Source organism: Crassostrea angulata, chromosome 2 (assembly GCF_025612915.1).
Source record: "Crassostrea angulata isolate pt1a10 chromosome 2, ASM2561291v2, whole genome shotgun sequence".
In the NCBI taxonomy this organism is placed as follows: Eukaryota; Metazoa; Mollusca; class Bivalvia; order Ostreida; family Ostreidae; genus Magallana; species Magallana angulata.
This window is the reverse complement of record NC_069112.1, coordinates 79,585,078-79,611,056: the sequence shown is the minus strand read 5'-3', so window position 1 is coordinate 79,611,056 and position 25,979 is coordinate 79,585,078. Positions and strand designations below refer to the sequence as shown.

The 25,979-nt window shown below is 32.0% G+C and overlaps 2 protein-coding genes, 1 long non-coding RNA gene and 1 pseudogene across 3 annotated transcripts; 2 read left to right on the top strand and 2 right to left on the bottom strand.

Moving 5' to 3' along the window:
* Window positions 1-5,861: 5,861 nt before the first annotated feature.
* Window positions 5,862-25,893, top strand: LOC128170417 (uncharacterized). The gene is made up of 8 exons (XM_052836188.1): window positions 5,862-6,002; window positions 6,405-6,635; window positions 11,391-11,705; window positions 14,115-14,399; window positions 20,179-20,463; window positions 21,064-21,345; window positions 21,616-21,918; window positions 24,349-25,893. Exons 1-8 carry the CDS (start codon window positions 5,945-5,947, stop codon window positions 24,723-24,725), a joined length of 2,136 nt encoding a protein of 711 aa, XP_052692148.1. The 5' UTR covers window positions 5,862-5,944; the 3' UTR covers window positions 24,726-25,893.
* On the bottom strand, window positions 11,608-22,498 carry LOC128170420 (uncharacterized). Its single transcript, XR_008241831.1, has 3 exons — window positions 22,360-22,498; window positions 14,121-14,261; window positions 11,608-11,737 (listed from the first exon to the last, which is right to left on the bottom strand). It is a non-coding gene; the product is annotated as an uncharacterized LOC128170420 (long non-coding RNA).
* On the top strand, window positions 14,563-17,329 carry LOC128170418 (uncharacterized). The gene is made up of 4 exons (XM_052836189.1): window positions 14,563-14,788; window positions 14,881-14,996; window positions 15,198-15,497; window positions 15,875-17,329. The coding sequence occupies exons 1-4, from the start codon at window positions 14,648-14,650 to the stop codon at window positions 16,539-16,541; spliced, it is 1,224 nt and encodes a 407-aa protein (XP_052692149.1). The 5' UTR covers window positions 14,563-14,647; the 3' UTR covers window positions 16,542-17,329.
* Window positions 18,373-19,901, bottom strand: LOC128170419 (uncharacterized; annotated as a pseudogene).
* Window positions 25,894-25,979: the final 86 nt, after the last annotated feature.

The window sequence follows — 25,979 nt, the reverse complement described above, 5'->3', positions numbered from 1 at the left end:
GACAGTAGGCCTCACACGAAATGCATGTGAAAAATATCATACAAACTTCACCTCACACGATATTCACACGAAACGTCAAGTAAACTTCACGTGAAGCTATTTTTAAATGATAATGCATGCAGGTGATTTATCAATAATTTAATTCTGGTTGTAACGCGCTTTCTGATTGGCTAAAAAATTAATTTATATCGTATAAAGAATGTTGCCTACGTCATAGTAAGACTAACGTCAAAAACGTATCAATACGCCTGATGTTACGTTTGAATTTTGTACAATTTTACGTCATTTTAAAGGTCAAATGACCGTTTTTATCTACAATGAAGAGTAAAAAAATTAAATTACAAGCAATGAATTCAATATTTATTAGTTTTATACGATATAAAATGGTTTGGAACAGTTTACGCTTTGTTATAAACCGCTTCGCGGTTTATAAAGCGTAAACTGCCCCAAACCATTTTATATCGTATAAAACAAATAAATATTGAATTCATTCCTTAAATATTTGCGTTTGTATTTTGTGGAATATGTTACACAAGAATTGAAATAATAAAAGAAATTTAAAAAAAGGATTAACATTTTTCAAAACAACGCACTAATGTTACTGTAATTTTATTCTATTTCTTTATAATTCATAGATATGTGCATTCTTTTTATCAATGACAATCCAATGCAAAAAAAATATTTTTCTAATTCTTCTTCTAAGATTTATTTCAAGGAAAATAGTCATAGAATATTTTTTTTTCGTATAGTTTTTACAATTTCTTATTACAGTGTATACTGAAAATGGTTAGTTTGAAACTAATGTTTAATTCATTTAATGTTCAAAGAAATCTATTTTACAAACTAGCTTGTTAAGCTATAATTCAAATAAATGCATTGGCACGCATGTCGCTCTATTGTACCAAGGTCCACCCATTATTTTCATTTTTATTAAAAATCAACAAATGTCTACAAACAAAGATGAATTACTATTTTTTTTAACAAACACGATAATGCTTTTATCCTCATAATAAAAATGTGTCAGGACTATGAAAGCTTTTCAAAAGACGTCGTTTTTATTTACTTGTGTTCGAAAAGCTATCAACATTTTGTGTAGATTTTAAGCAATTCATAGTTTAAGAAGGGGCACGGGTAAGTAGTTACAGCAAGACATTTCTGTTGATCAACCAAAACTTCAGCGTCATTTGTAGAATTATAAGCAAGATACATTGCTTGGTTTGAGTCAAGTATTTGTGTCCAAATGAGTCCAAATGAGACATCCGGCAAATGCTTCCACGTGCGCACACATTCCGCTTGCATAAGTAGTTCTTATAAAAACTTGAAGCTTTGGTTCTGTATTCATATAACATTTTACTCAGTTTTATTTCAATTCATTTACCTTAAGAGATGCAAACATACATAAAATACAGTTCGACTTGTTAATTCAAGAATGCACATTTTGTCCCACGCGTAAGAATTTCGATCGAAAGATTCATTCAGTAATGCAGTTGACCTCGATGAACTGACCTCAATCATAAGAAGATACTCCATGAACTGACCTCGATCTATTGATGTTACATAAAAGTAGCTAGGAAGACGGCTTGATTTATAAACAAGGTTACGTTATAATGCGACCTCAATAGCAGTTTATGATGGCATTCAATGTTTTTCAGTCGCATTAAATTATTTTAACACAACTCTTTCTTTGTATACGTGTTAATGCTCTTTGAAGAGCCCTACTCAGTATTCTGAAGAAGAAGATACATTAACATTTAATAGTTACGTTAAAAATATAAAACTAGACAAGGAGTTTACGAACTACTTTCCCCGAATTTGTTTCAAATTTAAATTTGTTGACGGTTTATAATGTTGAAAGTAATGTGTACAGATTCAAAAATATTATTTATATATTCTATATTTTGTAAAAATACAGTATTTTTTTAATCATTTCACATCAAACTGATCGTGTCGATTGCTTCTAGCACAAATATATCATCATTACCGATCATTCCTTTAAAAGGAATACTTCTTTAAATGATGTAATGTCCCTTATTATTTTTCAGATGAGCATCTCTTTACCGTATTCTAAAACCAAAACTATGCATTTCTTATATTATTGAATTCAAACTAATGTTCATACCAGTAAGTCATGAAAAATAGCCGAAGCTTTGACAGTTGAAATGACTTTGTACATATTATCTTTGTAAAGATTAGCTTTGCACAGATTAGCTTTGTACAAATTAGATTTGTAAGCTTTGTACAGATTAGCTTTGTACAAATTAGATTTGTACAGATTAGATTTGTACAGATTAGCTTTGTAAAGATTAGCTTTATACAGATTAGATTTGTACAGATTAGTACAGATAAGCTTTGTAATGATTAGCTATATTCATATAAGCTTTATACAGATTAGCTTTGTACATATTAGATGTGTACAGATTAGTACAGATTAGTTGTGTACTGATTAGTACAGGTTAGCTTTGTACAGATTACAGTTGTACAGATAAGCTTTGTACAGATAAGCTTTGTATAGATTAGCTTTGTAAAGATTAGATTTGTACAGATTAGATTTGTACAGATTAGTACAGATAAGCTTTGTACAGATTAACTTTATACAGATAAGCTTTGTACAAATGAGATTTGTACAGATTAGCTTTGTACAAATGAGATTTGTACAGATTAGAACAGATTAGATGTGTACAGATTAGTACAGATTATCTTTGTACAGATTATCTTTGTACAGATTAGCTCTGTACAGATTAGTATTTTACAGATTAGCTTTGTACAGATTAGATTTGTACAGATTAGTACAGGTAAGCTTTGTATAGATTAGCTTTCTACAGATCAGCTTTGGATAGAATGGCTTTGTACAGATAAGATTTGTACAGATAGGATTTGTACAGATAAGTAGATAAGTTTTAAATAGGACATAACATGAGTTTCTTGTCAACAAATGTCCAAGCTTGTACTGTAAGTATTAAAACTCAAATTTGATTTTAAATTTCATTGTTGTGTGTATATATCATGGCATATAACATACATTAATATTGTGTTGAATGATGTGCATACTGGTATTTTTTCCGATCATTTTTTAATGTTCCCCAATTCAAACACCGTTACCAAATTCCAAAGTATTGCTTTTTGCTGTTGTTTTTGTTTTTGTTTTTTGTTTGCTTTGTTTACAGATGTGACCCTTGTTCTTAGTCAGAAGATAAGGATTTAGTTATTCATATCTTTAGTTAAAACTTTATTTATTTTAAAATCACTGTTATAATTTTTTAGCATGTTAATTAGTTTTTTCGTTCATATTTTACATTCTAACAATAATGTATCCTTAGCAAAATCCAGTAATATGAAAATAAACGTTATATAGAAATCTAACTTTTATGTTTTATATTGCGTACATGACGAGATTCATATACATAGTTAATACAAACAGATGAATGACATGTGGTGATAACGAAAAGTGTTCAAGGTGCAAAAGGAAATAACAAACAAGAAGCAGAGCAACATGGACTTTAAAGAAATGAAGTAGGATCAGGTGCCATGGAGGAGTAAGCATCCTCTGCCGAGCGGTCACACCTGTCATGCGCCCATTGTCATATCGGAAAAAAATGTAATTGTCGGGAATCTGTCGTAAAAAAAATCATGGTCGGTCGGGAAAAACGGGGAAAAATCTGTAAACATTATGGTATTCAATCATTATTCCAAAGCAGAGCAAACATGGAAAACCTCAAATACAATACATTGCGCACAAGTTTGAGTAGAAACACGGAATTATCATCATGAAACAGACATGTTTACAAATGTATGTGGATGGTAAGATTACGAAAATTGTTGAATTTCACATGCTTTGAAATTTAACAAATGTATAATTGTTTGTTATTCGTAGTACATACGCCCTCCATAACCTTTACTAACATGTGTATGTCATTACAAAAACGTGAGATATTGATTGAAAACAGACATTATAATAAAAGTTTATGTGGATAGCAAGGATGGCACTATTAATTCCTCTTACAGCGCTTAAAAAGACATTTGTTTCTCTCTTTGCCACTTAAAAAAAATCCTATATCAGCCGCACTCAAAGATTTTAAAACAATGTCTATTCCTTAATAATATACCTCAATAATTTTTGGGTTAATTAAAGAAATGATTTGCAAGAATTTTGGACTGATATATTAAATGTAACCATTAATTTTTATACTTAGCTGTAAAAAGGAAAATTTTGATTGAACTGTCGGTTCGATGCACTAGATCAAAACGAATTTATATGATTTCCTTATGTCTTAAAAGATAAACATTATATTTTATTACATAATCAAAGGGAACTTTTTTTTATATTACAAATTCAATATTTGTGTCTATTTTGTATATGTATGTAGTTCTGCTTAGCTATTGAAACTGTTCTATTGAACTGTCGGTCAATAAACTGCGATCTTTTTAGCGGCCAGTTAATAGACTGCGATCTTTTTAGCCGCCGGTCAACAGACTACGATTCATTGGATTTGCAACGTATTTCAGAACGCGGGTATGTTAAGGCATCCCGGTTGATTTCTATGGTGGCATCGATCTGCCACCACTTGTCATATAATTATGATTATGAGTGATAATAATACATTTTGATTTTATAATTCGTTTATCCTGTGGATGACTCTAACCGAAAAACTAGCTTATTTCTACAATTTAGTGAAATTAATATTGCAATATTCTAGTTTAGAAAAAATATTAATATTGTATATTATTCTGGCCGGGGTCATTTTTCTTGTTTTGATAAAAGTATAGTTATTATTTGATTTGACACATAAAAAAAAATTGATATATATAATATCATAAATAATAGTGAGTTTTTTTTACTAAAGTTTGAATAATTTTGTTCAAAATATGTATTTTTGCGTAGAGTATGTCTTTAGATACTATATGATATATAAAGGCGGCATTAGCATCAGCTAAATGTTTACAACAAATCACGTCGGCCCTATATAATGTATGATTTAATATTCTATTGTACAAGAAAGATAAATCGTGCATGTTTAAGTTGGTTAGAGCGATTCCCCTGACTTCGATAACAGTGTATTCCTTTTTTTGTGCAGTGTGTAATTTTATTATGTATACGTGAGGTTTAGCATTTTTTTTAACAGGTACCACTTATAAATAAGAGTAGGACAAATGAAATGACTAATGAGGTAATTGTTTGTCAAAACACATCATTGACTTAATATGTAATCACATTTTATGTTTGTAATATAAATCATTCATAGAAGTATTTTTCACAGATGCAGATATCTGTGCATAAGCATACTTATCATAATATTTAAAAAGTAAACTAATTTGGAAATGCCTCTTAATCTTTTAGTATCATGATTAAAAAATCGCATTTTCCAAATTTATGTTGTAATAGTACGCTGTTATTGTTATCTATTTTGTTTTATTCGTGTGTTTAGGAACTGCATAATCATAGGATGTGAACAAAGCTGTAATTCATTACGTCTTTGTGTTCTATATATCACACAAGCATTAAATAATTGCAATGTTAACTAGGGTAAGAGGATTAAAAGGGCAAACATTTATTATTAGATATACGACAAAATAAAAGAGCTCAGTTCTAGCACAATTTGTTTTATTTGCTACATTAAAATTAATCTGAAAATAAATAAACAATAAAAAATGGGAATTAAAAAGTATATTTGGATAGACATTGATAGAAAAGGTGTTGCTTGCATCGATTACACACTGGGAATGTGCAGTGTTCTCTCCTTGTGAATCACAGGAAGCAGGTCCTTAACTCTTCAAGTGTGACACAAAACGGTTGTATTTCTATCGAAACTTTCTTATAAATAGGCGTTCAGTTATGAGATAAAAGGAAGTTATATTTATTTCAGTGTACTATTTAACCAAGGTTCTTTGCAATAGACTTGTTACACTTAATTCGGATTTTGAGCTTAGTATCCCTTCTTGTTTGAGCATGCCTTTTTTATTAGCTTTGCATATCATTAACTGTGGACTTATTTTTCTCGTACAAGGTAAGTGAAATATATGGATATTCTTTACATATTGATACATCAAGTAAAGTTTATGCAAATTACTTGACAATGTGTTTTTTTATCACGATCATGATGACAAGGTATCCATATAAATTAAACAGTAAATAGTTTTAAACAAAGACGTGAACACTAGAAACATGGGATAACATATATCTAAAAAGATGTTTAAAATTTGTGCTACCAAGTAACCCACTACAACCAATTTTACCTATGTCTGTGTTCGTTTTGTGTTTAAATAATTATGGTGAAGACCTCACAAGTTGTTAGAACTTGTGTCTTAGCAATATGCATCCGTATGTTATAAATACACAAAAAAAATATGGTCACACCAAATAAAAGATTAAGTTTATATAAAAATGTTGCAGTATTTTGGTCTTGTAGGTCAAAATTTATATTTATCAACTAAATTTATGTATGGAAATGTAATTTTTGCGTGGACCACCTCAAACTATTCCTTCTACGACGTTCAACTGACCAGGGACACAACAAAGGATCCATGGACCCGTGTGTCTGATACACAGTACACTGTGAGGGATGCATTATTGTATGACTCTATTACTATCAACGTGAGAACACCTGGATCAGTTGTTGACAACAAAGAGACGTACAATGGTACTATTTCATTTTTTTGCAATTATCATATAAAGTCTTGAAGTATAATTCGATGACATTTAATGCCAGTATATTAAATCGACAGTTAGCAAAGCAATGTCATATATAGGTTCTATATTTTATCACACAAATATTTTCAAGTAAACAAAACATTATGTTTATAAATCATTGACTTCTTAGTACCCTTTTTTAGAATTACTTCTTCTTTGTGCATATAAATTCAAATTGTTATACAATAAAAAAACACAATAAGAAACCGGCGACCATTTCAGAAATGCATAAAGCAAAGTTTGAATTTAATGCAGAGCAGCACGGACCTCTAACAGTAACGAAATTGGACCAGGTGTTTGGGAGGAGTAAACATCCCCTGTCAACCGGTCGCAAACGCCGTGTGCTCATTGTCAATGACATAGATAACTGGAGTGTTAATATTTATCGAGCTTTCAAATTCAAATAAATGTTCTTGACAAACTAGGGCAGACAGAATATATTTTAAGATATTAAAATTAAAAAGTTTATACTGTCTTGATGTAGGTTACTAAATAAAGACTTGTACATTCTAATACACAAATCTACAGTGTGTATTGATAATTCATCTTTATCAAATAAATAGGTTTGATAACATCCTAGCTCAGTAGTCAAAATATCCGGCTTAAACCATTGAATCCACAAGTAACAGTGGATCTAGTGTTATAATCCTGCGGGGTCTATCGTTCACATTTTAAAGTTTTTAATTACATGTATAATTTTTACTTTAAATTGCATTTTTTTGCCAACTTGACCTGTACAATATTTAATCATCATGCTTTCTCTTAAGATTAATTTGATGCTGATTTGAGGTAATATTTAAATGTGTAGTGAGCCACCTTAATTTATGTAAACAGACTAAATACGTCTACATTTGTACTTTAAAAACAAAACGTCTTAGTTCAGTGGTTAAAATATCCGGCTGTAACCACTGAATCCACAAGTAACAGTGGATCCAGTGTTCCACCGGGGTCTATTGTTCACATTTTAAATTTTTGAATTATAATTTTTGCTTTAAATTGCTTATTTTTTTCGCCAACTTGATTGTACAATTTTTATTGATCATGCTATTTTTTAGGATAAACTTTAATTTTTTTTTTCTAAAGTAGGTCAATTACTTTTTATTTGAGATATCAGTATCAGAAAGGCATTTAATGCTAATGCAAGTATTAATATCGGATAATGTAAATATGCAATTCAGTATGATGGCCATGTAACTTTTAAATTTATGATAATTTTACCCAAGGCAATGCAGCAGTAGATTAAAATAAGAATTGAAATGCGATTTTTTAATCATGTTGTTTGCACGTCATAAGACACGTCGAAATGCAACAATGTCAAGGCTTGACGTTACGTATGAATTTTAAACGAAAATTTAAATTTCGCGGGTATGATAAGGCAACTCTCAGCGATCAATCGAGTAAAAATTCCTCTAATCGATATGACGTCACAATACGCAGCATGAAGTTATATTTTAATTTAAAAAAATGTCAATTTACCTCTTGTTTAAATTATAAAAACTTCGGGCGTAAAATGTCACTAGAAACACTTCTTACTGAATATATCTTCAAATTATCTGTATTACGTATAGTAATCACTGATGATGTCACATGCATATTTAGTAGAGAAGGTCAGAAGGGAGACAAATCATTGGAATGTAGTTAAACAATGCCGAAATAAGACTTATTTATTACAGATACCCAATATTTAGATGAATGTCAGTTAGAAAAAATTTTAGAAAATACGGGCATGGATATTTTGTTTTATTAGCGAGTGTTATAAGGTAAGGAGATTTATAGCTTGACTGGCCTTTCCTCGATCAATGTGTACAAAAAAGGTAAAAGTTTAACACTACCCCGAATATTATGAAAGTTGAATTTGGAAAATATCAAAAGAACAATCCTAACATACTTGTGTGCTGCTAGAATCTTGTTCTTCGTCGTTGTAAAGGAAAATACGTAGTGTCTTCAATTAAATTTTAAAACTTGATGGGGTTTCCGAAAAATAATGACAATATTTATTTTATGCGATTAGCAATAGGATTCTAGCAGTAATACTAATAAAAATAAACTGATTGCCGATCGAAATATTGTATCATAAATACAAAAAAAATACAAAAAAACTTTGGGGTAGTTTCACAATTTTTGATTTTTTATAAAGGTAAACATGAGATCTATTTTTTAATTATCACGTGGTACCATGACATTGCAGCTGCAAAAGCTCGATTCCGATGTAGAAAAATACTATCTTGGCGAACACATTCACTTGATATTAAAATCCAGCACTGTCTTCATAAAAAACAGCAATTTTTAATTTAGTCATAATATCGACGGTAATCAAACTCGGAGTTGCCTTAACCTACCCGCATTACGGACGACGGACCCAATTCAAGATTTTGCACCTCTGCACAGAAACCCGCGCATATGCTATGAATAAGAGTGTCGTAAATACATACATCAGAATGAGAGAAAAATGATAAAGTTTTCATTCTATTAAACAGAAATTGTGATGCCGAATTATTTTAAATGGAGAAAATTGAAGACAAAAAATTGTCTGAATTTTCTTTGTTGGCGACAAGTCCGTTATATTTCCAATGTTTATAAATCCTAAAACGCCAAAAGGTAGTTTAAAGTGTCATTATCTGGAAATATTGCATTTGTGATTTAACCTAACGAAATTTATTTATATATCAGTTAATATAACGTCAGGCAATAATTACTTATATCTTTTTTCAATGATATTTCTGAAGAAAAATGAACCATGCAGTGAACTTTGACACAACCCCTTAAAACATTTAAGTCGATCTACATGTTATTTGTTCATCGGTAAGCTAATTGAATTCTTAATATTACAATTGAATTAGAGTAAACAATCTATTGCAGAATTTTAAAAATATCAGTTTTGGTACCACACACCAGAAAATTCCAATTACTTTCTATCATATCTGAGGAATTTGTTTTAACATTTCAAAACGCCCCCAGTGAAATAAGAAAGTCGATGATAATGTAACCTTTTAAATTATTTTCACTTGTCATTAACTGATTACCGTTATCTAAAAATTTGAATAAAAAAATCCATTGTGAATATGAATTGATTCCGCCGTCATTATATTAAAATCATTTTTAAAAGTAAAATACACTCAATTTGTACTGTGAATTACGGAAAATTGAATTATAAGAAATGAACTCGCTTTTCGCGGCTATGTTAAGGCTGCCCGATTAATTTCACAGCGCTATGTAGAAAGTCACTTGTCTGTACTTCATAAGATATGACGTCATAGTTAACTTTGACGTCACGATCTGCATTCCTTTCGATCGTTCTTAGGGAATGTATCGTAACGTAATAAGTGATATTCATTGTGCATAATAAAACCGCTTCATTCCTTTACATAGACACTGTTGTAAATACTCAGTAGTGATACTAAATTCAATATCACCGATATGGAGTATAAAAAAATCAACAGTTTTAAAGCTTCGTAATAGGTAAATAACTATTCATAAACTAATGGTTTTGAGACTCCCCCTGCTACGTGTAATCTAATGAATGGTGATATGTATGTGCATATAAAAAACGGCTTGCCACAAATGAAAGATAAAAACAATCTTAGTATATTTTACGTGAAATCGGGAGAGAAAATAAGTACCACTGTGAATCTTGCTGGGGGAAACCTACCGATTGACCCGATTGTGTGTAAATCGAGCCTAAAAGGTAAAAATATGCCTAATTTCGATGGCGGTGCGAAATGTTTTGACAATATTTCAAATAAACGAAATATTTATATGAACCCCCAGCAAGAACTGCAAAATACATTACTTATCGAAGGATTTCTCATAAAAATATTTTTGATTTAATGTCAGTATTCACTTGTGCCGATGCGATTTTTATAGATTATTTACCGTGTTAAAATACACCCGTCACGTGCTTAAGAAAAATATATGACGTCACAAAAATACATCAGATATAGTGTTGGATGCCACTGTTAACTTATGTAATAAAAGTTTAAAGAAACTCACTCGGTTAAAGCATTTTTCGATAATTAAAATAGTATCATTTTTCGATATGTATTTAGCTTCGGACAGCCTTAACATAGCCGCGTTGACATTTACCTCGATTATCACATGCCAAATTGTGACCAGGAGCACATGGTGGGTGCGACCGGTCAGCAGAGAAATGCTCACTCCTCCTAGGCCTATCTTTTTAGAGGTCTGTGTTGCTCTGCTTTGAATTAATATTTCGTTTTATGTGTTTTTTGAGATGGATGACAGTTTGTTATTGTCATTTTTTATCAACCTAAGTTATACATGTACTCTTACAACGTGAGTAGACATTGGGGTTATTTCTGATAGTATTAGTATCATCTTGTAAGCGCTCTATTTATGTCAAAACAGATACTAGTACCCGAAATTAGTGTAATATTGTGTTAAGTATACTTTTAGGTTTTTAGATACAATTTCAATTGTAATATGATATCTGTTTCATACTATTTTTAATTAATATGTATTAATTCGTACATATCTTGTATTACTTAGAAAAGACCCCAAAAAGTCCTTAAGAAGTTATAATGATTTCAGTATAATTTTATCATGAATTAAAAAAATAAAACAAAAAACAAAACATTTCCGCAATAATTTTTTCAGCAATTGCTAATATTATATTGATAGGTAGGACAATTTGTCAATTTTTATTATTGTTAAAAGTAATGGTATTTTATAAACGTTCTTATTGAAGTCGTGAAAATCAAAACCAAGGTAGGAGACACGGTGAATCTATCATGGACAGCGCTGTTCTTTCCAACAGCCGGACAATATAATGTCTTCCACACGTATAAAGAAAACAGAACTATATTCAGTGTTAGAAGCAGTGGTGTAAGATATGGAGGAAATAATCAGTCGACAAAGTACACATACCTCACCAGACCGTTTACTTCCACTAACATCATGTTTGAGATAAGAGACATAACTCTGGATGACGCTGGATATTACAATGGTGGATCGTGGGCTGGAGCTGCATGGTCAGGTGGAGGTGTCGTACTGATTGTACACAGTGAGTTGTCTCTTTGTTATGCATTAATGCAACTGTTAGAAAAAATAGCTTTGGCGTTCATAGGTTATGTTAGCGATTTGGTAAAAAATCTGGTGTGTATGCAACATTTAACAGCCAGTCATGTCAATAATGCGCAAAAATAAATGTACAAATGTCATAATTCCCAGCCTTGTTGTAAGGAGAAAGATTTGCAAGGTAGAAGAGTTAGTGGTCAAAATCAAGTGTGTATGCAACATTCAACAGCCTGTCAAGTCAATAATGCAAAAATAAATGTACATATGTCATAATTCCCTGTTGTAAGGAGAAATATTTACGTGGTAGAAGAATTCGTAGTCAAAACCAAGTCAAATATAATATAATACGTATAATTTTTCCATTCATTACCACGTATCTTCAAATTAACTCTAATGTTTAATGTGGCAAAGAAAAAAATGATAGACATATTTTTGATTCAGACATTGGTGCGTTATGTGACATCAATTATGAATTTGAAACGCGGGTAGGTTAAGGCAACTCCGAGTTTAATGACCGTCAAAATTATGATCAATTTAATATTTTTTTTTTTTTTAGAAAAACAGTGCGGAATATTAATATCAAGGGAATGTGTTCACCAAGATATTATTTTTCTACTTCGGAATCGACTCGATCTTTGAGGCCGCCGTGCCATGGTATCACGTGATAATTAAAAAAAGATCACTTTTTTACCTTAACAAAAAATCAAAAAGTGTAACACTACCCCGACGTTCATTTGTATGTTTGTTACAATAATTCGATCAGCAATTAGTTCATGTTTATTAGTATTACTGCTAGAATGCTATTGTTAATCGCATAAAATAAATATTGTAATTATTTATCGGAAACCCTCTCAACTTTTATAATTTCATTGTAAATACTACGTATTTTTCATTTTAAACAACGAAGCACAGGATTCTAGCAGCACTTTCCAAGTAGTTTAGGTCATATACCGTTGACATTTATCAAAGTCATCTTTCATGATATCCGGGGTAGTGTTACACTTTTGCCTTTTTTGTACACACGGACAGAGGAAAGGCTGGTCAAGCCATATAAATGTCGATCGGCTTACCTTATAACACTCGCTGATTAAACAAAATATCCATGCCTGTATTATCCTGATTATATCCTAACTAACACTCATCTAAATCTTAGGTATCTGTATTAAGTAAGTCTTATTTCGGCATTGTTTACACTGCATTCCGATGATTTATCTCCCGACATGATCTTCTCTATTAGACATGCTTGTGATGTCATCAATGATAATTATACGTAATAGAGAGAAATCGAAGATATATTCAGTTCGAAGAGTTTCTAGTGATATTTTATGTCTGTAGTTTTTATATTTAAAACCAGAGATAAAGTTAAAATCGACATGTTTCTGAGTAAAATATGACATCATGCTGCTTATTGTGACGTCATATCGATCATAGGAATTTGATCGCTGAGAGTTGCCTTATCTTACCCGCGAAGAATTAAATACGGTAAAATAAGGTCACATTAAATTAAAAAATCTATTGATTCTTTTAAATTTAATAATAATAATATATGCATATTCATGGAAACTAGAGAAAGGATATATTTTTAGTAAAAGAATTAAAACGATATTATTAATGTTAATATTAGAGGCATAAACTGATATTCCACAAAAAAAAAAAAATAATAAATAAAAATCATATTACCTGAATAATTATAAGCTAATCTGTAGTATTTAACATGGTATTGAGGGGGGGTTGGATGTTCGTGATTATTTTAAAACTTAATTGTTTTCTTTAGAAGAAGAACTCTATATAAAGATATAGAGAATACTCTAATTTAATTCTTCGTTTTTAATTTTTCTGACTTTTCAATAGAAAATGAGCGTTTGTAGCCTTACAAATCATGTCAAAATTTCATTTAATGGGCAATTTGATGACCCTCCAGCCTCCATGAATAACAATTATGAATTTAAAAGTCGTTACTTGACTCAAAAGATGCAATTAGCAATGCGTTAAGGTTCATTTATAATAAGTGTCTTTATAGTGTATAGTCTTTTAAATACGCTAAAATATTGAAATAAAGTAAAAATATAGGATGGAAATATATAAGAAAAAAAAATCATATAACCAATGATATTTTAATTCATTTCATTTCCCCCAATAAATATGTTCATTCTTTTGAATAGAGAATATTAGATTAAGAGAATAATTTTGTTATTCTTATTCTAAGATTAAAATGTCACCAATTTTTATGCCGTATTATTTTTGCATAAAATGATCTTATATCTTTTACATTCTTCGTTCTAATTTATGGCAAGCTATCAAATCAGAGCATTAAAAGAAAAGCCTCAATGTTGAGGTCAATAACTAGACAATGTTTTGCTTTACGTATATATCTGAATTTTTATACCAATTTTAGACAAACCTTCGAGGCCTAGAATCACAGGAGACCTTGACGTTGAGGTCAATAATACCATACCACTGACGTGTTCCAGTCAATCAACCTTAGCCCCAGACTACTACTCCAGGCTCGTCACCTTGTCTTACACCTGGTTTGTCAACGAAACTAAAATAGATAGAGAAACCAGAGAGAACTTGAGATTATATGTAACAAGAAATCTTAAGTACAACCAATACTCGTGTACAGCGACAGAAACAGACATTGAGTCAGATAGGAGTGATACAGTACATATCAACCCACTGTGTAAGTATGTCTGAGATTTTTTAAGTAGTTGTTTTAGTCAACTATAGCTTTTTTCATACTTTCGTGCTTTATATTAAAGACCAGCTACAGACGTTATTTAAATAAACATCCCACATTCATGGCAATATTTCCATTCATAATTGCCGCGTTTCGTGTTCATCCGGAACAACGTTTTTATTCGTTGTTTAATCACGCCAGGTCAAAAATGTTCAGCAAGTAAACTTCCGGTTTTACGGCGTCTCATAACTATGACAGAACGAATTCATTTTTACGGGTTTCAGGTACCAGATCTAAAGAAGTATCTGCAAGATAGAGGCATAAGTTGCAGTATAGGCAAGAAAATAGACCTTGTGCGCTTGTGTGAGCTTGCAGAGGAACTTCGAATTGAGGTAATCGTTCGTTCACTGAAGCCTGATTAAAAGCTAATTTTGACATTCGTAGTCAGAGCGACGAAAATAATAGTACCTATCATACATTTTAGGTTTTGAAATCTGCAAATGACGAAGAAGAGTACTCTGTGTTTGATGCAAGGCGCAGGACGGTGGCAGTGGGGAACGACAAAATTATTTTAGACCCTGTAAATGCCGTGACCGAGTGGTAAGACTTTCATTTTCACACTTTTTATAAAATTGTTTTTATTGACCATGTTGACAAAGCTTTTTAGTATTTATACATCAAACTAAACAATATGGGGTTAACACACACTTAAACCCACTTTAGTTTTCACAAAGTGAACTGAGCATTTTCATAGCATTGGAAATTTAAATACTATCTATATAGTGTATACTACTTTTGCAGGAGTAAGGATTTGGCCAGTGTACCAGACTTTGAATCATGTGATGTTCTGGTATACTTAATGAGATGGTGTGGGTGGACTCACGAACGACTAAGACTTTATAAGCAGGATAATGGGTATCGCTTACACATGGCTTGCCATATTGATGATGTCAAGGCTGCCTATCATCTCCATCAGGACTATATATACTTGAGGGCAACCTGCATGCCTAAGACCAGACAAAATGCCCAGCCTTATGATGTCTGGATCTTGGCAAACAAGACAACTGGGGAAATGTTGTCAGGAGGATGCACTTGTGTGGCGTAAGTATATTCCAGATTGAGGTAACCTTATGTTACAGGGTTGTCTCTAAGACCCATGGAATTTCCTTCCCTATACTGACATAATACCCCAATTATTCTGGTATTCCCATTCACCCGCCTGCTAGGTGAGGAGCCCCAGACACCCTTTCTACTTTTTTTAAATGTTCCCTGCCATTTCAATTGTAAAGGGACAACCCTGCATTTCATTCATGGTATTCTCTGTTTCCATGAAAGTATAATCTCTCAAAACTGATACAGTATAGAGAGGAATTTGTAGTCACATTCTTATTATTGAATAATTCAAGTTCATATTGCATGTATTTAGTAATAATTTACAAATGAAAAATTATTTAATTCTTATATATTTTTTTTTTCAGGGACAATGGAACTTGCAAACACTGTGTTGCTTTTATATTCTCCCAATCAAGTTTATGTGAGAAACACAGAGACAGAGGAACAGAAGTAGGCACCGACATGCAGTGTATCTGGGATAAACCTAGGAAGAAATCCAATCCCCAGAAGATCTCGGACATTGGTATGAGGGTGGACCAGACGCATCCCCAACCAACATCCGCAACTACTGACTCATACAACCCGATCGTTCTCATTCAAGGTCCCATGGCCAACCATGAGAGGGACTTCTATGAATTATGTAAAGGTACAGGAGCGCTTCTGTTACAGACATTGTATGATGAGTTTTTTGTAAGTGATGATGATGATGATAATGTTGTACTTCCATCAATGTCAGATGCCTGCAAGATTATGCTACACCCCCCCCCCCCTTATGACATTTTTTCTGTAACTGAAAAATTGAAGAATATTTTTGATAAGAAAATAATTACTGAAATTGAAGATCAAACTAAAGGGCAGGATGAAAATCAAGAATGGTATGAACAAAGAATTGGTAGAATTACTGCATCACATTTTTCATCAGTTTTACATTTTAGATTTACTGAAAATGAAGAGAATTATATTTCAAAAATGATTATGAGGAAAACTTCTAAAGCATCTGTACCTTCTATGGCATTTGGCAAGCTACATTAACCAGTTGCTAGACAGCTATATTTTGATAATTATAAAAAGCAGCACAAACACGCAGAGATTAAGTTATGTGGTTTATATGTAGACTCAGATTATCCATTTTTAAGGGCTTCCCCAGATGGTGTTATTAAGTGCAAGTGTTGTGGTGAAGGATTACTTGAGATAAAATGTTCCTTCTTGTATCAAAATAAAATGCCCAAAGATGTTTGTATTGATGACCATTATCATGTTGTCTTAGATGAAAATAAAAATATAAGACTGAAATTTGATTCTCCATGGTATGTACAAATTCAAGGCCAGCTAGGTGTGTGCCAAAAACAGTGGTGTGATTTTGTATTTTACACAAAAAAGGGCTTTATTGTTGATCGTATATTTTTTGATGAACTCGTCTTTCAGAGAATTGTTGAAAAATCTCAGATGTTTTTTGAGAAATACCTCTTTAGAGCACTAAGAAAATTGTAAAAATAATTATATCTCAGCAGGAATGTGTTTTTAATGTCTTGCACATAAGTTTTCAACTCTTGTAAGAATGAGACATGTACAATTTTCTTCGATTTTATTTGATTATCATTCAAGATATTTATGTTACTTGTTACATTGAAGTTCTATTACATGTACCAGTATTTTATATAAGAAGTGAACACAATAAAAAATATTTCTGAACACAGATGTCATCTATAAGTAAAGTAAAACATTCCACTATGGAACATCAATTCCTTACTTTTTAACCAAAGGCTTTTGAAGATTACAAAGAAATGCACATATGACAAGCATTTGATCAGCAAGGGTTTTTAAATTTGTTGGCATGGTATTAGACAACATATGATATGTTTTTAATCTTCCTATAGCCCTCTCTACATGAATGCGGAATTTTGCAATGTTCCTTGTTTTTAGAATTTCAGAGGCGGACAGATATTTACCTTTACCCCAGGAACACTTCCTTGTGAATGGGGGTATTATAAGTTTAGCTCTGCAATGAAGCAAAAGATCCCTTATCAAAAACCCCCTGTCTGCCATTATCTCATCTCCAGGTTGTATGTTGTCCAGGAATCCACTTTCCTTAGTGATGTACCTATCAGAAACATTGCCTCCCTACAAATTTGATATAAATGAAAATGCACCAGAAGGTGACACACCAACCAATGCTTTATAAGTACTATGTTGTTTATAGGAGCTTAATGTCTGAGACTGAGCAGTTGGATTTCTTGGTTTCTTAATGAAAAATTCAGTACAGTCAATAATACAATTTACTTTTGGAAACTTAGCTCTGAAAGATGAAGGCTTGAAATTTTTCAATACATTTCTGGAAGGCCATTTTAATAAAGGTTTGAAGATTGTAAACATGAAATTGATCCAGGTGGTGAGGACTTGAGAAACTCTGGAGGTGGATACGCCAAATAAATCTGCCATGACAATTGTAGTCAAAGTTAGTCGCAATCTGACTAGAGTTAAAACAAACTCCTGAAACCTGCTGAGCTTCTTTTTTTGGCCTGACTTTACATTTAGACTGTCTTTCTGATATTTTTTTCTTTGCAGCACTCCCTTGTCCTGACAAATACTTCAATGTTGGTGAAGCCTTTTCCAAGATATCTTAATAGAGAGGAAAATTATTTATAAGAAAATGTTACCTTATTATAGAACATTAGATTATGATTAAGTTTTGTGATATATTAAATAATAAACTACGATCAACTTTTTTTTCATGTTGTAAAAATAAAAATAAAATAAGTATTAACATTTTAATATCACTGAATTTATTGTGCACAAGTCCATACCATATACACTATTTAGGATTGTCTTCGATGGTAGTCCAGTATACATTTGTACATTTTTGTCATCTTTGACAACTTTGTTGACAAAAAGTTCTCTCATGAGTTTCTCAGGATCCTCAGGTTTGGTTGATTTCTCCTCCAGAACCTTGATATCTGCAGTAGTGAGCGTTGTTTGGATTCCTATATCTCTAGTTGACATGTCATTACTGCAAAAGCTGCCACTGATGTAACAGTGGTCCATTTCTACATGAGTACCTACAGTATATTTTCAATGTAAGTTTTTGTGTAATAAGCTTACCTCTATTTAAAAAGCCAGAATCTAAAAAAAAAAATGTTTTTTTTTCAAATCAAAATTTTCACCTGTGACAGAAAGAGATCCAACTGTTGGACACTCACGATCAGTCACTTCAATTTCTTGATTAACTGGCCAACTTCCATTCAATTCTCCACTGACTCCAGCAACAAACAATGAATTATCATTATTAATCTGTGATTGCTGAAAAATAATAATACTTAAATGAAAAAAATAAATGAAATCATGCTTTCAAAAGTACATTTCAAATAATCAGAAATACTAGTATTTTCATTGATCTACAATGAAAAATATTTGTGCACAAGTTTTGCTACCTTATTTATATCAGCAAATAATCTTACATACAAGTACACTTTCACTGGCAGCCAGGGAATCCACTGGTGGAGGAACTGAGATATCAAACTGAGTGTATTTTACCATACACTGTTCCCTCTTAGAAATTGAAGTTGTTGAACGCATCCTAATATAACAAATTATAAGCAATCAAGACTAGCATGTGTGTCTCTAAATTGTAAATACTCAGCACCTTATTAAAATGTTCAAAGCTCAAACAGTTCTCAATTTTGTGTTTAATCCTCCAATATATCATAAATAATTAGCATTTTCCATCTAATTTGATGCAGGTTTTTAGACTATATATCTTGATATTAACACAAGACACTCGATATACATCCATGAAATTGATGAATCATGATACCAACGTTTGGATATTTTAGCAATCAAAACCAAAACAAACCTTCAGACTTTCCTTAAAATTATTATATGGAAAGAGCTCTGGGTATGGATAATTTTCTGTTGGTCTGTCTTCCTTAAAATGAAGAGAGCATACTCTGTGGTTTCTCTTTGGCTCGTAATTTTCTCTTCTCAAGAGGTCCAGCCAGCGTTTTCTTAGTGCAGACGCTTTTTGTCTCGGTTGGAAAGGGGTAAAATTTTACATCTTTCATGTAACCATATCTTCCTCTTTTTCTCTCATCAGAATTACATCCCTCCGCAACACAAAAATAGGATTTTGTTCCAGACGACATTTGGTAACTATTGTAAACAACTTTTACCGGAAGTACGCCTGCTGAACATTTTCTGTAAATCACGTGATCGGTGCGATAAAAAGCAAATAAAAACGGACGTTCCGGATGAACTCGAAACGCGACTATTAGACACATGTATGTCAGTTGCTTGATCGATAATATAAACCGCAGTGAAATTTTCAATTTGAGGTCATAGAAACTGCAACATTGTATCTAACAAGCAGTCTCTCGGGTAAACTTGGTATTTTAATGATCCATATCAAAAACCCAAACCCTCACTGTTTTAACAATCTGTAAGCTGTAATGTAATAAATAATCCTGCTTTAACCTTTCTTGAATATGAATCTAGTTGATATAATACGCATAACGTTTACAATTTTCACATCATGTGCAGTTTTTGTAACATTAAAAAAAATTAGATTGATAAATAAAATATTTTCAAATCAATATTCTTAGAGAAAGGGGAAAATACAGACATTCCCATTATTTCTAAACGATATACATTTATCCGTCCAAATGCATCTTTACAGACGGACCTGACAGAATAAAAATCACTCCAGAACCTGTATTGAACGTCAATGGCAACCTAACGGTGAGGGAAGGGGAGACTATTGGTCCCTTTGTTTGTACAGCGGATTGCAATCCACCGTGTAATATATCGTGGAAAGTAAAAGACCCCGATGGATTCAGTGATGCTCTTTCAGAGATGAGGACGTTAATGCAACAGGCAGTGCAGAGAAATATGCAGTTATTCCGATGCATAGCACACTGGAAAGATAAGATGTTTCAAAAAAGTATTCAACTTGATGTTCAATGCAAGTATTTTTTGTTCAACATGTTTAAGCAGATTTGCTCTTATTATTCTCCAACGCCCTAGACATTGCTGGTGTTCCTTAGAATAGACATCAGGTTCCTCATGGATTTGTTGTGAGGGTACAGGGTAATCCCAAAACATAATAAGTAATATCGATTTATCAAAGAAATACTGCGATTATTTTTTTTGTTTCCGTTTTAAACAAATATTTTGGGGAAAAAAAACATTACCGCCGTGTGCTTCTGGAATAAAGTGAAAAAAAAAACACTTTCCGAAGACTGCATAACTCTCACTAAATATGTTCATATGTTCATGTATATCTTGTTAAAGTTATGGAAAGGTTCATTTTGTTACATCTTTTTAATTTTTTTTATCCTATCTTGCGCAGTAAAATTAAAGCATTTGCAAAAAAAAAATATCAGTAATTTGGATTGTAATGTAATGAAGAAAACCAGAAAAAGTAGATGAACGGATGAAAAAGCAATTTCAGTACAATATTTTTTATGTTTTTTTTAAAATAAAGCTCTTTTTTCAGATTAAAATCAAAATGTATACTATTCATTTCATGTTCACATAATCAAAATATTTATCTTGTTTACAGATCTAGACATTTCTACTATATATATCAATGACGTATCGAGTTCTAATGTTGAAGTCAGTGAAAACGCGACATTGAGAATATCGTGTCACGTGGATGGAAACCCAACCCCAACACTACGTCTCAGTAGGGTTCAGGCAGACACTGAACTCGATGAGAGACAGGGGGCGTGGCTGAACTACACCATAGACACGGCTCAGTGTACCGACACAGACACGTATAGATGTAGAGGGACATCCACAGGATTCAATAACAGAGAAAAAGTGTTTAGCATTAACGTTCCTTGTAAGAATCTTACGAGATCTCTTCTTAAAATTTAAACTAGTTTCTTATTCATGTTTATGTACAAAATGCTTGAAAGAAACTAAATGAAATGTTAAGCGTGTTTTAAAATAGCAAACATCAATATATATTTGTAATAAAGGAATTCTTAATATCATCACAAAAATAACATGATTTTTTAAAAACTATTAGCATTTATAAGCATTACATACTTAAAGAAAGGGTCTCTTAACACGGGAAGTTCAAATTATAGGTATTAATTTCAATTTACAGGTAACACCAGCTTTGATAGCAGAGGTAATTTCAAATCCACATATGGGTCAAAGAGTGGACTTGACACCACAGTAAATGTTGCTGTTCCAATCATTGCGAACCCCCATCCACAGGCATCTGACTTCACATGGATCGGCCCTCTACATGAACCAGTGTCTGCTAGGATAACTATTTGCATAGGAGATGTGGCATACAGACACACAATTAGAAGCTCTTTACCTGTCAAAGATCGGATTTTTTTTGGAAGCTACACACTGTCGTACAAAGGGGAAATAATCACTGAAATAACAATAAACCCGGAAGGTAGCATCAAATTACAAATTTTGATATAATCTATATAAAACACATTTAGGTATGGTTGTTGGTTATCGTCATCGTCAACATAGTTCATTATTTGTATAACAGTACGACGCCAGTTAAAGGATCTAGGCTCCCTGAATTATGGTCCCTTCAAAATAAGTGATCTTAGGTCTTTTTAAATTCAGTGCATTATCATCAAATTAGCAAAAAAGCACGTTACATTATAACAGGTCATTCAACAATATGATACATGCAACTTTAGTTTTAATTTTATTTCATTGCCTGACCAATAATGCGTTACATCAAAAGCAACTGTTATTGCAACAGTTTGTAAAATGAGGAAAAAAGGGAGAGAAAAAAAACCACAAAACAAATGAATACAATCAGTTTCATTAAAACACTGCTGTGTTGTTAATCCTTTGTCTCAGTAGTCTAAATTTTTACCTGTGACTGTCCAGATATAAGCGAGCTTTTGTTATCAGTAGTGTCAATACAGGAATCCTTCACTATTGGACTGTCTCAAGTAAATCCACAATGAAATTCAACAGCAGTGTTTTAAGTACGATATACAGTGCTGCTATCCTGAAAGTTGACAAGGATAGGATAGGATGCACGATGCACGATACATGATAGAAATATTGAAGTTAAGTTCTATCCTATCCTATCCTGCATCCTGTAGCCAATCAGATTCGAGTATAAATTGCAGAGTTATTTGCGAAACGAAAATTGGCTTAACAGTGTATTTTCAATGTCAATTTAATACGTTTTACAAGTTAAACCATTTAAGAATAATTATTATATCAAGAGCGCAGTGCATAACATTGATGCGCGCTAAAATTTCGGCGCTACATATTTGTCAATTCGTACACACGTACGGAGTTACTGCGAGAATTCGATGCAACATTTGACAACGTCAGAAATAGATTTCTGTATTTACTTCATTTAAAGTCTGCAAAGTAATAAAAGCTTGAATTTATAAACGACCAATTTGGCATTTTAAAAGATAAACATCTATACAAGAAACAGACATTGCTTCGCGCTTCATATAATTTCTTCGATGCCCAATAACAGGGACGCATATTTCTGTCCGATATTAACCTGAACATATCGAATTAATAAATGTTGGCTAGCTATAAATGTTTAAGAATTTATACTTTAAAAATAACTCCGAGTGGTTTAACTTTTTAAACGATATAAACTTCCTAAAGGAATTGTTTATTTCCAGATCGTGTTTACATTTATCGCCGAACGAATCGCTCGAATACTGATAATTACGCTCAGTTATATGTGAAAAGAAAATAATTTGATAAAAATATGTGACTAAACAGTTCCGCAATAAGTGCATCGAAGTTATTTATCTGTTTTTAATGCATAAATATAATAAAATCAAAAATCGAATCGCTTACCTGTTTATTTACGTTATTGTGTCCATCCCGCGTACGATTTAATTTTACCGTAGCACAGGTAAGAAAGTTATCCTGCTCGAAGAATATTCGGTTTTAAGATTTAATTATTCATTTTGAGTACTACATTAATTGATAAAATCATTTAATTCTTAAATTTCGTTTCATTTAACTTGCATTCCTATATTTAGAAGGTATGGGATAGGATAGGATAGGATAGAGCTTATTTGCAGGATAGGATGCAAGATACAGGATATAGGATAGGATAGGATAGTTTTGTCAACTTTCACGATAGCAGCACTGTATGCATCAAACACTTCTGTATGAAATACTATCAGACTGTTCTCGGCCAAAGGGGGCCTCGAAACTGTCGGATATTTTTTTCATGCATAACTTTTTTCGCCATATATCCATTAAATATCTATTCTTGTGAGAGTATGAGTTGCGTGATAACTCAAAGGTTTTTCCAGATTAATTGTTCATCGTTCATTAACCATGAATTCATTGTTCATCTTCTGCACCCAGTTGGCGCCCTGTTTGCATCCTGCAAGCGCTTATTTTTTACCGTTAACAACCGCTCACCCAATTCTGTATAAATACAGGGACTTTATATTAATCAAATATCTAAAATACAAAAAAAAAATTTGCCAGAACGTATATTAAACTTAATTTCTATTAACATAAAATTTAATATTCATTTGTATATTTTCGATATTAATTGGGTACCCTTTTTTTAAACAGTGGTTTCTGTTCTCTAGTTTCAAACAGAGTACTTTCAAACTGTTTTATTGTTGAACTATTTGTCTTAACGTGAATGAAGTCATTGGACTTTTATTTTCGATACAAGGTTATATATTTCGAAAACCGTGGTTTTTTAAAAAAAATATATCTGAAAACAACAGGTACATCTAAAATTTAAAGAAAAAGGTTCCATTTTAAATAATAAAAATCATCTGAAGACGTGAATGGTATCATTATTGTTTTTAATCGAAGATCACAATAATCATTAAAATGTGTTTTGCATTTTTAGATGATGAGACATCGAGACCATATATCGTTGCAATCGCTCTGCTTTCTTTTCTCCTGGGTTTGACCTGGCTAATCGTGGCATTGGTTGTAATATATAAAAGACGATATCACTCTGTTCATCAGAACAGTAAACATGGCGATGAAAGCATCCAACCTGAAGAAGCTTTGAATATGACACAGCAATACGATGATGTACACGATATGGTTGCAGACCAACTTGAAGCGCAGAATATGAGCCAAGATTACGATGATGTACAGGCTACGGTTGCAGAAGGGAACTACACGAACGCAAATGGAGACAACACAGTAGTAGAGGACAGTTACACAGAACTAGGTCGACGTGACCCAGAAACTCCGTATGAAGAGTTAAAAGCATAAATAGTGATACTGATAAAGGTTAAGGAAATCTAAAGAACGTTACATGTAAAAGACGCTGACCTGAAAAAAAAAACAAACCATGTTTTCAATTTGTTTAATAGAGTAATATACAAACTGTCTTGATAATTGATAAGATCAGTTCTGTATATAATGCTTTTTTCTCAAAAATATCAAATGCCAAACCCTGGGTCCCCTTTTTCAACTGGATTATTCCTTAGTCATATTTTGTAACTGTTCTCTAGATAATTGCATGCATTAGTTTTACTTATTTCTTTATTATTACGTGTACTACACTCGTCCCTTTTTGTTTTTATTTTTAAGCTTTGTTGGAAAAAAAGTTTTATCTATACAATGATGTAATCTACTAATGTTTTTTTTTAGATAAAGCTTTTTTACCACAAAGTAAAGCAAACACTATGTAATCTTTATAATAATGAAATCAAAATAAGAGACTATGACATCAATTCACAACAATTAGCCAGTAGTGTGTTAGTTTAAATAAGTTTGTATAGATAAGCTTACAAAGTTAAATCAGTGCATGATATATGATTTTCTCGTCCACCGGCTTCAAAGCTAGTCCTGTCAATATAAATTTCAAAATTTTTTCGAGCCTCAAAAATTATGTGTATGAATAGGTGCATATAACATATTTTCATATTGATAGATTTACAAACCAAGTATTCCGATCATATGATAAAGTTTCCTAAATTAAAACACCGCAAGCAAGTCATTGTGTTTTACAGATGTAGACGCTACAAGGCTTAGTCAGTAAATGAAGATTTAGTTATTTACCTCTTGATATCAGTTGTTTCTTGTACATTAAATTTTATCATTGCATGTTTAGATTGTTTTTAGAACAATTTTTACAATAAAACGTGAATGTATTACGAGACATATATCGTAATGCAGAAGTAAACGTCATATAAATATCACAATTTTATGTTTTATTTTGCTTACATGATAAACTGTTCGTAGATAATTAAAACAATTACTATAGAGGAAATTTTCTTTAAGCATGCGCAGTGATATGATGCAGGCCTGAATGTTTATGATTTTTTATATATAGAAGAGGTACGCATCTTTTTTTTTTAAGATAACAGTTGAAATTTTCTTGAATTACCATTAATTTACTGTTTGTCCTTCTTGCTGATTAATTATATTTCTTTGGTGTATCTACCATTGCATCCAAACTCTTCAATTACAAACAAACTCTACAATACCTTAATATTGAACATATGAAAGATAATCCCTCAA